This window comes from Chlamydomonas reinhardtii, chromosome 16 (genome assembly GCF_000002595.2).
Source record: "Chlamydomonas reinhardtii strain CC-503 cw92 mt+ chromosome 16, whole genome shotgun sequence".
Classification (NCBI taxonomy): Eukaryota; Viridiplantae; Chlorophyta; class Chlorophyceae; order Chlamydomonadales; family Chlamydomonadaceae; genus Chlamydomonas; species Chlamydomonas reinhardtii.
This window is the reverse complement of record NC_057019.1, coordinates 1924455-1937071: the sequence shown is the minus strand read 5'-3', so window position 1 is coordinate 1937071 and position 12617 is coordinate 1924455. Positions and strand designations below refer to the sequence as shown.

At 65.0% G+C, this 12617-nt stretch overlaps 2 protein-coding genes across 2 annotated transcripts; one reads left to right on the top strand and one right to left on the bottom strand.

The window, feature by feature from the left end:
• Positions 1-6: 6 nt before the first annotated feature.
• On the bottom strand, positions 7-7858 carry CHLRE_16g656200v5 (uncharacterized protein). Its single transcript, XM_043070901.1, has 13 exons — positions 7538-7858; positions 7265-7398; positions 7026-7075; positions 6597-6792; positions 6094-6430; positions 5771-5917; positions 5292-5534; positions 4958-5082; positions 4521-4782; positions 2166-4372; positions 1495-1996; positions 1091-1339; positions 7-928 (listed from the first exon to the last, which is right to left on the bottom strand). Exons 1-13 carry the CDS (start codon positions 7658-7660, stop codon positions 863-865), a joined length of 4641 nt encoding a protein of 1546 aa, XP_042915543.1. The 5' UTR covers positions 7661-7858; the 3' UTR covers positions 7-862.
• Positions 7859-8148: 290 nt separating this feature from the next.
• On the top strand, positions 8149-12571 carry CHLRE_16g656150v5 (uncharacterized protein). The gene is made up of 8 exons (XM_043070900.1): positions 8149-8709; positions 8956-9280; positions 9428-9517; positions 9717-10608; positions 10841-10906; positions 11107-11319; positions 11456-11523; positions 11625-12571. Exons 1-8 carry the CDS (start codon positions 8592-8594, stop codon positions 11887-11889), a joined length of 2037 nt encoding a protein of 678 aa, XP_042915542.1. The 5' UTR covers positions 8149-8591; the 3' UTR covers positions 11890-12571.
• The last annotated feature ends 46 nt before the right edge of the window (positions 12572-12617 follow it).

Below are 12617 nucleotides of genomic sequence, written 5' to 3'. Positions count from 1 at the left end.
TCCCGCTCATCGTTAACTTAATACACTGCGAGTGGAAGCTCAGGAGAGGCTGCATGCGGGTTTCTTCAGGGTGTGGCACCGTGACGGCACGGTGTGACGGGGGCCAGCACTGCAGGTGCACACGGAATACGGTAATAGCCGAGGCGTTGCATGTGCGCGTAGCCTTGGCGGTCACAGCGCTTCCAGACAGACTTCACCTGCAGTCACATCATTGCATCCGCATGCAACACAACATGCCGCCATCAAGACCACCCAGCATCAACACACGGTGGAAAGCAGCGCCCCTGCCGCAATGCCGCACCGGCGTCGTAATTATGTGGGCACGGGTGGGAGCCACACACATCGGGACTACGCTTTCCTGCCCCTTGCCATGTTCCATCACGAGCACCGGCGTCGTAATGTTTGTCCCGCACTATAGAGTTCAGCATCAAGGATGAATGCATTGTGTCCCCAGCCATGGGCATCAGTATGGGCATCAATATTTACTCGTGCCCTCCTGTCTGCCAACCACCACCAGGTCATCCCCAGCCCCAGCACACAGCACTAAGACCAAGTCTTTCGAATGCAACAGACGGCATCTCAGTCCACCTAGCTGGCAGCCAGTAACCTAGCCTACGTCGTATTCATGCTGCATAACAACATACTGCCCCCCATACGGGGCCAAGCAGCGTGGTTGCTACATGATGTTATGGCAGCACACAAGAGTTTGACAGTTCATTCTTGGGCCATACGTGCAATATCAACCGGCTGGGCGATACGTGTCTGAAGCCCGCTAACTCAGGAGGCCGATGCCAATTTATGCGTTTGTCGCAACTCTTACTAAATCGGATCCCCAGTACATCCGTGACTGTGTGTCCCCGCATCAATGCGCAGCTCGACTCTTGCCGCTGGCGGTCAAGGCCGCGTGCAGGCCTCGTGCTGCCTCAACCTGCGGGTCGGGTCCAAATGATGAGAGACAGTCACAGAAGTCAGCACGAGAGCACGATAGACGGGCATGTGCACACGATGAACGGGCATACACAAAAGCGACCCGTGCGGCCCTGGGCTGCTTTCACATTCACGCATCATGCAGAAGCGGCCCCGTTCTCACCTGGTCCGGCGCCGAGCGGGAGGCCGACCAGGGGCGCGTGCTGCCGCCTGAAGGGGAAGACACACCTGCCGCGGCAGCAAAGGGTCCGGGTGCAGGACTGGACGGGCTGAGCGGGTTACCAGTCACGAGGGCGGGTGCAATACGCCCTGAAGCTGGCCGCCCAGAGCCCGGACGCGCCGATCCAGGCCGTCCCGTTGCTGGGAGCGCTGCCAGCTTGCGCTGCATGTCGGCCAGCTCCGTGCTTAGTGCCTGTGAGCGTGCGGTGTAAAGATTTGCACGTCAGTAAGAAGCAGCAGCTCTACGCTCTGCTCAACAGTCCAGACCCAGCCGGCAGAGCACATGCGTAGCCAGGTAACCATCGGCAAAACCCACACAGCCGAACGGCCCCCGCTCTGTGCGCTCACATGACGGGACGCGCGCTCCTGGTGCAGGCCGCTTTGGGCTGCGTGCAGGGCGTTGCTGGTGGTCAGCAGCAGCATGCGCAGGTCTGTCAGCTCCGTCATCAGCGCCTCCACGTCCTGCTCCTTGGGACGAGCACCACCTGCGCCACCACCACCTGCAGCGGTTCCAGCAGCAGCACCTGCTGTGCCAGAGTCAGCAGCTGCCTCGCCACCCGGCCGCGGTCGTGCCGCGCCGTGCCGATTCACCGGCCGCTGCAGCTCCTCCGCGGATGCAGAGGCGGCGGCAGCAGCAGTGCCCGTACCCAGCAGGCCTGGCAGCACGCCCCTGCCGCCGGCCGCCTCCCCGGCGTCTGTGCTGGGCGCAGAGGCATCCGGCGGCGCGGCGGCGGCAGAGGCTCCGCCCAGAGCCTGCTCCACCGCCATGCGCACATACTCTAGCTTCAGCTGCAGCAGTGCCTTGCTGTCGGCGGAGCTGCGTGTCACCGATTCGCGCGCCTTCATCAGCCTGCGGCGGCGCAACAAGGCGTGTTCGGAAGAGACTTGTCAGAGGAGACCGGCAGCACACAACAATTGCGCTGTGAGCGCTTTCAACGCGTGCCCCTAAAACATACGCAGCAAGCGCAAGCCATGCTGAGCTTGTCATATGCAACATCCGCTGCCCGGTTTGCACTCACTTGAGCTGTGCCAGTGCGCTGCTAAGCATGTCGGCGTGCAACTCCAGCACTTCGTCCGCTCGCGGCGTGATGGTGGCGGCGCCGCCCACGGCCGGGGATGCAGTCGACATGGACGCGGTGGACGGCCGCGGCCCGCCGGCACGAGAGCCCGGCGGCGTCGACGCAAACGACCCCGGCCCGCTGCCGCTGCCGCTGCCAGTCGCAGCGTGTGGGTGGTGGTGCTCCGACAGCGCGCTGACGGCGCCGGCGCGGGGGCTGTTGGAGCCGATGGCGCGCAGCGCAGCCTCCGGAGCCCGGAAGTAGTCGGTCAGGGAGATGTATGGCGTCATCACGTGGGGCTGGTGGACGCCAGCGCCGGCGGCCATGTACGGCCCGCCATTGGTGCTGGAGGCTCGGCAAGAGCCCGTGCCGGTGGAGGACGTGGTCGAGGACATGGGGTAGGACAGAGGCGGCGGCAGCGGTGCTGTGAGCACGCCGCTGGCGCCCATGCTACCAGGCACGCTGAAGGGCGGGGAGAAGGGCCCAACCAGCGACACGTGCGTGGAGGTGACGGGCGTGGAGCCGCGGCTGTTGAGCAGCGCGGCGCGGGCGTGCGCGATGGCAGCGTTGCGGGACGGCGGCCGGCGCACCGAACCCGGTGTGGGCGAGGGCGGCGGCGGCGGTATCCCGCCGGCCGGCGAAAGAGGCAGCACCGGTGACGTGGCGGCCACTGGCGATTGTAGCCGCGGCGAGTCCACCGTGGTGAGCGGAGGCGGCAATGGCGGGTGGGCGGCTGCAGCCGCTGCCAGCCCCGCCACTGCGGCAGCCGCGGATGACGACGCCCCGGCAGCGGTGCCTCTGGAGGCGGGGCGCTCGGCCCGCCGCAGCTCCGCGACCTCCTTGCGCGCGCGGTGGCCGCGGTGGTAGGCTTGGATGCGCACCGCCGCCGCCTCCTGCTCGCTCAGTTGCGACATAGGCGCCGCAGTGGGCGCCGCCGCCGCCGGCAGCTGCGCAGCGGGCGCCAGCGCAGGCGGCGCAGGGGCACCCAGCGAGGTCTGCGATGGGTGCGCGGAGATGCTGTTGCGGCCGGAGCTGGTTGAGCTCGGCCGCCGCACTACCAGCCTCTCCCGTTCGGACGAAGGCCGTGGTGGCCGCTGCGGCGAGGGCGAGGGCGATGTGGCGCCGCCCGGCGGCAGCCCAAGCGCCATGTCCTCCACGCTGCGCTTGCCGTTCAGCTGCGCGGCCGCCGCCGCCGCCGTCCCCGTTGCCGTCGGTGGTTGCTCGGAGCGGTTGGAGCGACCGGAGCTGAGGCGGCTGGAGCTGGGCCGCGGCGAGGCCGTGCCGGAGGGGCCGGTGGCCAGCGGCGGGTGCGGTTGCCGCGCACCGCCAAGTGGCAGCGGCGGTTTGGAGGCTGCGAACGGGTTGGGCTCGGTGGAGGCGGAAGGAGCCGCCGCGGTGGGGCTGGGGCTGGGGTGGGGCGCCTGGGGTGCGTGGGGGTCAGCGCCAAATACAACCAGGCTCGGCGCAGCGGCGGGCGCAGGCGCAGGCTGCTGCTGCTTAAGCGCCTTCACCTGCTTGCGAGCCTGGTACCCGCGAGCCGCCGCCTGAATCTTCACCACAGCAGCCTCGTCGTATGCGGGCGGCTGCTCCTGGGCAGCCGCTGCTGTTGCCGCTGCTGTAGCTGACGCTGCCTTCTCCTTACGCAACTCCTTAACCTGCTTCCGCGCTTGGTAGCCCCGCGCCGCTGCTTGAATCTTCAACACTGCAGCCTCGTCATAAGCGGGCTTCGCCGGCTCAGCTTTCCCCGTTGCCTTTGCCGACTCTGCTTTCTGTGGTTGCCGCTGCTGCTTCAATTGCGTTACCTGCTTGCGTGCCTGATAGCCGCGCGCTGCCGCTTGGATCTTCACCACCGCCGCCTCATCGTAAGCAAGCCTAGACGGCACTGCCTTGCCGTCTGCGGCATGCGGCTTCTGTTGCTCGGGCGTCGCTGTTGTGGGAGCTGCCGCTGCTGCCGCAGGTGCTGCCGCCGCCTTGCCCTCCTGTGCTTGCTGCGCCTGCTGCTGCGCCGCGAGCTTGCGTGCCGACGTCTGCTTGGATGTTTCCGCCGCCGCCAGTTTGCCCAGCTCTGCCGCCTCATCGGCCTTGCCCAGCGCAGACAGCACACCACTCAGCGCCGTCAGCGTGGCCTTGGTGCTGGGGTGGTGCTTGCCCAGATACGTCTCCGAGCTCTGGGGCAGGCGGGCAATCATCATGGAAATACGTTGCGCGCACTGCATATCCACAGCTAAAACCTTTAACAGGACCCTCATCCCACGTGAATGAACATCCCCGAAAACATCAGCACCGACCCAACCGCCCAGCCAATCGCCAACCCACCTCGCGCGCCGCGCGCAGCACGCGCTCCGCCTCCGGCAGGCGCCCCTCCGCCTGCAGCGCCAGTCCTAGGTTGTTGGCGGCGGTCACGGTGTCGGGGTGATCCGGTCCCAGCACCGCCGACGTGATGTCGTGCGCGGCGGCGAAGTGGCTGCGCGCCGCCGCCACGTCGCCCTTGGAGCGGTACAGTACGCCCAGGTTATTGTAGTTGGTGGCGGTGTGTGCATGCCGCTCGCCCAGCGTCTTCACGGTCACCTCCAGCGACCTGCATTGGGGTGTCGGCAGCGGGCCGGTGTGTGCGCGGTTTCGGCGTTGGCGCTGAGGGCAGGGTCTCTGCGCGCCGTCTGCACCTGTTCTGCCACATTGGTCAATGGTAAACAAAGCTGCAGCACCCCTTAATCCTGGCCCCGGCTGGTTGTGGCGGTCCGTAGGGCACCCACCGCTTGAGCAGCGGCTCCGCCTCGTCCAGGCGCCCTAGCGACTGCAGCACGCCCGCCAGGTTGTTGCAGGAGGAGGCGGTGTCGGGGTGGTCCTCGCCCAACACCCGCGAGCTGATGTCCAAGGCCTGGGCGGAGTAAAGGAATGGAGCGCGGCAAATGAGCGACACAAAAACCAAGTGCGGCCACACACGTACACAATGATACGTTACACAGGCACCATCCCCAACCTCACGCCCTGCTCGCGCCCACAGACCCCTCTCGGTCTTGGTTCAGTTGGGTCTGGAACAATACCCACCCCCTCCTCCCCAGTATCGCCTTCCGCCTTCCACCCTACCTGCTTGTACATGTCCGCCGCCGCCTCCAACTTGCCCATGTCCTGCAGAAGCCACGCCAGGTGGTCGCAGGAGGCAGCGGTGTCGGGGTGGTCCAGCCCCAGCACCTTCTGCCGCCCCTCCAGCACCGCCCGCAGCAGCTCCTCCGCCTCGCCGTTGCGACCCTGGCTGCGCCGCAGCAGCGCCAGGTTGGAGGTGGCGCTCAGGGTGGCGGCGTCCGACTCGCCCAGCGACTTGCGGTGCTCCTGTGGGCGCAGCAGTGATTGTGTTGGGTATAGGTGAGCTATGGTTGAGCGCACGGACGAGCCAGACGAGCTTGTTCACCCAGTCCCTTTCTCCTCGTCCCGCCTGCTGCTCGACATGATCAGGCTCCGTCCCTCCATTGACCAAGCAAGCCCGGCTACGCCCGCAACAACCCCCCCAGCCGCATCGCCCGGGCCCACTGCCCGACCCCACCACGCGGCCCCAGCCCCAACCCCACCTTGAGCGACGCTACCGCCAGCACCTCGGCCAGCGGCGCCTTGCCCAGCCGCAGCGCCTCCGCCGCCTTGCGCAGGCAGGCCAGGTAGCGCGGGCCGCTGCGCACGCCGCCGCGGATCAGCTGCTGAGCTTCGCCCACCAGCGCATCCTGTGCGTACGACAAGGGAAGAGGCAGGACAACAGCACGGTAAGTAGCCGAGAAAATGGCCAGTATGGCACGGGCGCCGACAAACCTTACGCCAACAGGACAGCGGGCCGTTCCCCCAGGCCTGACGCTTCCGCGCCCAAAGCTCAAAGCCACACAGCCTTCGTAGCTCCCCGCACCTGGATCCCGGAGATGATGGCGCGCGTGGCGGCACCCAGCGCCCCCGACAGCCGTGGCGAGCGCCGCACCGCCTCACCCTCCCCGCCCGCGCCCTTCTCCGCAAAGTGGCGAGACAGCGCACTCAGCAGGTCCCGGTGGTCGGCAGGGTTGTGGGCGCGGCAGGTGGCCAGATTGAGGCCCTGCAGCGGCTCATACACAATGTCCAACGCGAACTCGAACACGGGCACGTGCAGCGCCTCGGCGCCGCCCTTGATGGCCAGAGCGCGCGTCACCTCGTACATGCACCAGGTGCGGTGCAGCGCCGCGGCGCCGCTGTCCAGCATCAGCAGCACCGTGCTGCGCGACCGGGAGCGGCGGTGACGAGAGTCAGCAAGGCGGGCTGTGTGCAAGCGGTGCTAAACCCCCCGGTGTCATGCTTGAACGCTACGCCACGTGACAGCCGTCCCAGTATCAGTAGCCTACGCAGAACCTCCATGAAGGGACCTCCCTGCCGCCCACCCACCTGCACTGCCGGATAGCGTCATCCACCGTCCGCCGCCGCACCGACAGGTCCGGCAGCGGCGTCGGGGCCGGCGCCGCCTCCTCACCGGGCTTGGCCGCGGCCGCCGGCTGCTGCTGCGGGCAACTGAAGCAGTCCAGCCACACATACGTGGTGGACAGAATCTGGGCGCGCACCGCGGGCTCGGTGTTTGGGTCACCTGCGCAGGTTGCAAGGTTGTGGTTTCATGTTTGCCGCGTGGCTTGGGGTAGTGGCGCGCACGTGCTTGCGCCCGGTCTCCGGAGGTGACCCTCGCTCATGGACGTGTCCCGAATGACAGCTGTAAGTGTGCCTGCCCACTGCCCGCCTTAACAACTAGTTACCCGGTAGCAGTCCTTTACTCAGATGCCAGCGAGCGCGCGAAGCCCAATCCCAGCCAATGCCAGGGCGCACCTATGAAGTGCTGCAGAAGCGGCACCACCAAGTCCGAGAGGAAATTGCAGCTGCAAATGGTCAAGGTGTCAGGGCGTAGTGGTGGTCAGAACTCAGTACCCCCAGCATAGGTGGTTGTTGCGCGTGTCATGATCACATCCCGCAAAGCAAGTGATTGTACTGTTGCTTGTCACGTTGCCGCGTAAGCTCTGCGAGCCCACGAAGTTCAGCGCCCGAAACCTAACCATGGACGAGCGTACCTCCAGCAGTGGATGATGTAGGATTGCGCCGCGCCCACGTACTTCAGCGACACCAAGTCCACAAACGGCTGGCCCCGGCATTTAGGAGCAATGTACTTTGAGACGATCTGGGCGGTGCTGAAGTCCGCAGGCACCTGCAGGAGCCACGGGGCCGGGTTAAGACACGCCCGCCCACGCCCGCCCGCCCGCTGGAGAACCCGAACAGCCATCGAGACGCTGCGGCCCCTTAGCCAGTCCAGTTCATTGATACGTCTCATTCGCTTTGGAACGCACCTTAGCAGCAAAATCCGACAAGAACCGGAGCGACACTCCGCGAATGGAGCCTTCCGCCTGGCCGCTTTTCTGCTCCACGGCTTGCCCCACTGGCACCGCTGGTGTTATCTCAGAGCTCGCCATTTCCAAGCCTGGCCCCGAGCCTTTGCCTGCAGAGGCCTAGCTCATTGCTTACTGACTGGGGGACGCGGGCGTAACAGAAATGTGTATATGCATCAGGCGTGCAATCTTATCTATGGTATTAGCAAAATCGGCTCTAGGAGCGAAGATGTCGGTCTACTTCGAGAAGACTAAACAATCATTCCTCTTTTTGGGTGTCTATATTAAATGGCTTCGTCAATATATGTACTAGCGACAAGACTACAAACGTCCTCAAGTTGGACGTGCGTGTCACAATCTCTATGCACACGGTGGAGCCCCCGGACTTCACCCGAGCGAGCCGGACCAACCTCCGAGAGTGGTGCACCGAAAACTCATACTCGTTCTGTCCTGTAAGCTTTTATGTGCAGCATGCGTGCTAGTGGAACGCGTTTCTGGTTTGTTGCCTGATCGAGGGGTGTACCAGGTACTGCCACTGCATCCATCCCAGACGCGGCATGGCGCGACGTGGTGAGCCAGCACGCGTAACAGGTCAGCTTTGATGACTATCAATATGCTTGCTATTTGTACGGCTTGTCCTAAGGATTTGGCTTGTCCCGAGTCCCGCGATGGTGCAGTGCCTGAGGCCCTGAAGTGGCCAGTCCCTCCCTACCCTCTCCCCGCGCCACGTTATGCAGCGCCATGCCCAACGCTAGCGACCGATTGCATTCCCCAGTTTCGGAACTTAGCTTGTCGCACCACGCCACACGGCGCACGCTAGAGTAGCACACAGAAAGTATATAATAACCGTCAGTCGAGTCATGCGTGGTCATACGACACGCATATGGCGTCACTAGACGAGTAGGCGCGATTTGGGGTTTTGATTGCTAGAGTAGGTAACCCATATGCCATAAACGACCGGCTTGGCCTGACGTTATAAGCGCCTGGCCTTGCCGCGCGCTAGGCGCTTAACGCGATGGCGTTGCGTTTCTTGACAGCGTCGTTGCGCGCCAGCATCGATGATGGCTTATTTCAGGCGCTTTGGAGGAAGAAAGTATGGAGGCTTATGGTTTTCCTGCTGCTATACTCCGTTGGTGAGCAATTAAATTGCTCGGACGAGGCCGTCGCCGCGGCAACCATTTGCGCAGAGTATGGCCGTCAGGGATGCATTTACCAAATATGGCACTGGGGGAAGGTCAAAGACACGCGGGGATACGCGAGTTGTCCAAGCCGACGTGCCACAACCACCGCCACGCTGGCGCCTTCGCTGGGCGCCAGCGAAGGCGCCCCCGTTCGCTCCGACCCCTGACGCCAACCACCTGCCTTGCACCTTCCTCCAGGCCTGGCCATCATGTTCCCCATCACGCCCACCCTGGTGACCAACGGCTTCGCCTCGCTGGCTGCGGGCCGCAGCATGGACTGCAGCGCCTATCCGCCGCACGCCTCGCCGCCCGAGTGCGTGGACGCCCATTCCACAGCTGTCACATGGATGAGCTGGACAAACTTCGTGTCCTCCAGCCTGCTGACGTTCCTGTGCGCGCCCTACGTGGGCGCGCTGTCGGACCGGCTGGGCCGCAAGCCGTTCATGCTGGTGGGCGTCAGCCTCACCTTCCTGCCGCTAGCGGTGCTACAGGCCTTCCTGCACGACCTGCTGCCCGTATACTGGTGAGGGGAGCAGCGGGCCAGGACCAGGGGTCAGGGGCAAGACCAGAAGCTTACAGGAGAGAACAGGGGCGGACAGAGTGCGTTGCGGTGCGATGCTGTGCAATGTAGGAGCTGGTTCTTAGTGTGGCCCGTCTGTACAATGTGCAGGTACTACCCCGCCTCCGCCGTGGGAGGTGTGGTGTCGTCCTTCACCATGACGCTGACGGCGGTGGCGGACCTGCTGGAGCAGCGGCACAGGTGGGCGCCTGCTGGGTGCGGGTGCGATGTTGCACTGGAATGAGTGCCAGTGCTGCATGTGAATGTGAGCAGGTCACAGGTCATCAGAAGGATGGGGACTACTACCGTAGTATGTCACGAGACTGGCTTGGTCGCATTGCTTGGTCCCGCAACGCCCTTTGACCCTGCTTTTCGCTCACGGCCTGGTCATTTCCAACAGGGCTACGGCGGTGGGCTACCTCACCTCCTGCTTCAGCGTGGGCATGCTGGTGGGGCCCCTCCTGGGCGGCTACATGTCCTGCAGGGCAGCCATGTGGACATGCATCGCCAGCACCGCCATCACACTCGTTTACGTCGCCATATTCGTTCCCGAGTGCGCGCCGGAGCCGCTGGCGCGGCGCGCGGCGCGCAAGGCGGCGGCTGAAGCTGCTAAGCGGGCGCGGGCGGCGGGGGCGCAAGCGGCGGCTGGCGCCGCCGCTGGCAGCCTTGCGATGGGGCAGGCGGAGGATGAGCAGGTCGAGTCGGCGGAGGCGGGGCGGCCACGGGACGCGGCGGGGCGCAGCTTATCGCGCGCATGGGCGGAGCAGGAGGCGCAGCAGGAGCAGGCGGCTGAGGAAGAGGCGGTAGCAGAGACGGTGTCGCTGCTGTCGGCACAGCAGCACATGATGGGCGGCGCTGTGGCGGCAGCGCCGGGCGCGGTAGCCGCACCGCCTGCGGGTGAGTGTGTGTATGGCTGCCCTGCTGACGGCGCGGGGCACCACTCACACCACCGCGGCGGCGATGGTGGCTTCAGCACCAGTAGTAAGCATGACGTCGTGCACGGACACCACGGGTACGACGACTCTGCAGCGCCGCCCACGCTTTCCGCCAGCGCTAAGGCCGGCGCTGGCGACGCCAGCACTAGCAGCCGTGTCAGCGGCAGCAGCAGCAAAGGCGCCAGCAGCAGATCGCCACTGAGCGGCATGGCGGCGGGCTGGTCGGTCATCCGCGGCAGCAGCTTCTACCGCCGCATCGCGCTGATCTGGGTGGTGGTGTCCATGACGTGGGAAGGTGCCGGCGAGCTGCTGATGCAGTACCTGCAGCTGCGCCTGGGCTTCAACACGCAGGACCAGGTGGGTGCGCTCGCGAGCGCTGCCGTTGCGGCGTGTAGTGTGTGCGAAGCATGACCATTAGAAGCGGTCGCGGTACCTCACGATCGCGTCCGCGACTGCGGGGTTACCGTATTGCCGTAGCCTTGTAGGGGCTTGTCTGCAGGCCACAGTGTGTGCATGCGGTGTCGCCGCCGCACCTGCGCCCGCTACACACATGTGGCGTGCTCCAACTCACTGTGCACCCAACTGACAGGCCCACGTGCTGGTGGTGCTGGCCTCGGGCGGCTTGATGGTGAAGCTGGGCCTGCTGGCGCTGCTGGTGAGCCAGTCATTCGGGATGGAGGGTGGTAATGGGGCAGGAGCAGGCTTCTTGAGGGCTACCACCAGAGGCCGTCTGAGCCGAGGCGCCCGTTTCAAGTCCATTCAGTCTCCATCTATGTGCACCTGCCCTCCTTTCCACGCCCTCGCCTTCACCCTGGCGCACCGGTGGCACCATCTGCTTGCATCTGCCCTGCGCAGGTCCGCTGGCTGGGCGAGCGGCGGCTGCTGGCCTTTGGGCTGCTGGCGTACGCGTGCGAGTGCTTGGCGCTGTCCGCGGCCCACACCAAGCCGCTGGGCCTGGCGGCGGTGAGCATAGGCAGCCTGGCGAGTGTGTGCTGGCCGGCGCTGGTGGCGCTGCAGACGTCGGGCGTGGCCCCGGGCCAGCAGGGCGCCGTGTTCGGTGCACTGCAGGTGAGTGCAACGCAGCAGGGCGATGGTCATGCCGGGAGAGTGCCCAACATGTAGCTGCTGGTGTTGAGGACTGGCGCTTGGCCATGCAGCTCATGCAGACAACCCAACCCCATGCACGTTCATGTCTGCCGTGCAGGCCATCAGCTCCATGGCATCGGGTCTGGGGCCGCTGCTGTTTGCCGCCGTATTCCGAGCCGTTACCAGGTGCGCGTGTCTCCATGACCAGATGCCCATCTGGTGCCGCAGAGTCGCCCTGCTATGCAGATGCTTTGATGTTTCCTCACCCATGTTCGGTTTTGTTCCAGGACCGACTCAACTCTGCCCAAGATGCCCGGCGTGGTGTGGTTGATGGCGGCGGCAATGACGGCCGTGGCGATCGGCCTCACGCTATCGCTGCCACAGCCGGCGGCGGGCACAGGCGGGACAGACGCATCGCACTCACACAAGAGCCGGGGCGGGCAGGAGGGCGACGTGGAGGCCGAACAGCCAGTAGTCGTGGTGACGGCGGCGGCCGCCGCGGCAGGGGAGCGTGATGGTGATGGTATCCGTGAGCCTTTGTTATCCCACTGAGGGCAGCGCGTGGGCTGCCAGGCTGACAATTTAATTTGAGAGCCATGGGCACGTGTTAGGCCCTGCTTACAGCTGCTTAGGAGCCTAAGAGCGTGGAGCGTGGCCGGTTGGTCAGGGCTGCAAGGCAAGGCGATTGCAAGCGTTGTCAAAGGGGACCAGTTGTCTGCATGCCAGCTGCACGGTTGACGTGCTGGGCGGCATTGCGCCGTTAGGGACATGGCAAAGGAAGCAAGTGGCTGATATAGTTGAGTCCCGAGGAACAAGTTGCACCCAGCCCAGGCATTGACGTTGATGGAAAGACATCGCTCACGCCAAAGACTGCCCGGCCCCTTCAACATTACAAGCAACGCGTTACCGTGACCCAGAGCTGCTGCGTAGTGCTGGGCGGGATTGCGGGACAGGAGTCACGGTCTCACGGAAGTACACGGAGCACTACGGTTGATTGAACAGGTGCAGGGATGTCCTGGCGCGCAGGGGTGCTGAGGCCTGAGGCGCGGGCAAAGGAGAACTGACAGCTGGGGTGCTGGCCATTAAAGCCGCAAGTTCGGAGTGTCAGTCGCCAGGTGGCAGAATCCACGTTTCCACGATGGCCAGCCCGGGACATGGACGCCCCTGAATATAGGCCAGTCTGAGTGCGCGTGTGTTCCAAAACTCCAGGGCCGCTGGCAAGGTCCTGTACACAATGACCGTGGGCCGGCCGGGCGGGGGCACAACCTTGAGACGGGGCA

What these genes read in the sequence shown, in the direction of transcription:
- CHLRE_16g656150v5 (XM_043070900.1), top strand. Translation starts at nt 8,592, where the DNA reads ATGGCGTTGCGTTTCTTGACAGCGTCGTTGCGCGCCAGCATCGATGAT. An exon ending in CCTGCTGCTATACTCCGTTG is followed by an intron (nt 8,710 to 8,955) that starts GTGAGCAATTAA and finishes ACCTTCCTCCAG; the next exon opens with GCCTGGCCATCATGTTCCCC. An exon ending in CCGTGTTCGGTGCACTGCAG is followed by an intron (nt 11,320 to 11,455) that starts GTGAGTGCAACG and finishes TCTGCCGTGCAG; the next exon opens with GCCATCAGCTCCATGGCATC.
- CHLRE_16g656200v5 (XM_043070901.1), bottom strand. Translation starts at nt 7,660, where the DNA reads ATGGCGAGCTCTGAGATAACACCAGCGGTGCCAGTGGGGCAAGCCGTG. An exon ending in TACATCATCCACTGCTGGAG is followed by an intron (nt 7,076 to 7,264) that starts GTACGCTCGTCC and finishes GACCATTTGCAG; the next exon opens with CTGCAATTTCCTCTCGGACT. An exon ending in AGGAGCGCGCGTCCCGTCAT is followed by an intron (nt 1,340 to 1,494) that starts GTGAGCGCACAG and finishes GCACGCTCACAG; the next exon opens with GCACTAAGCACGGAGCTGGC.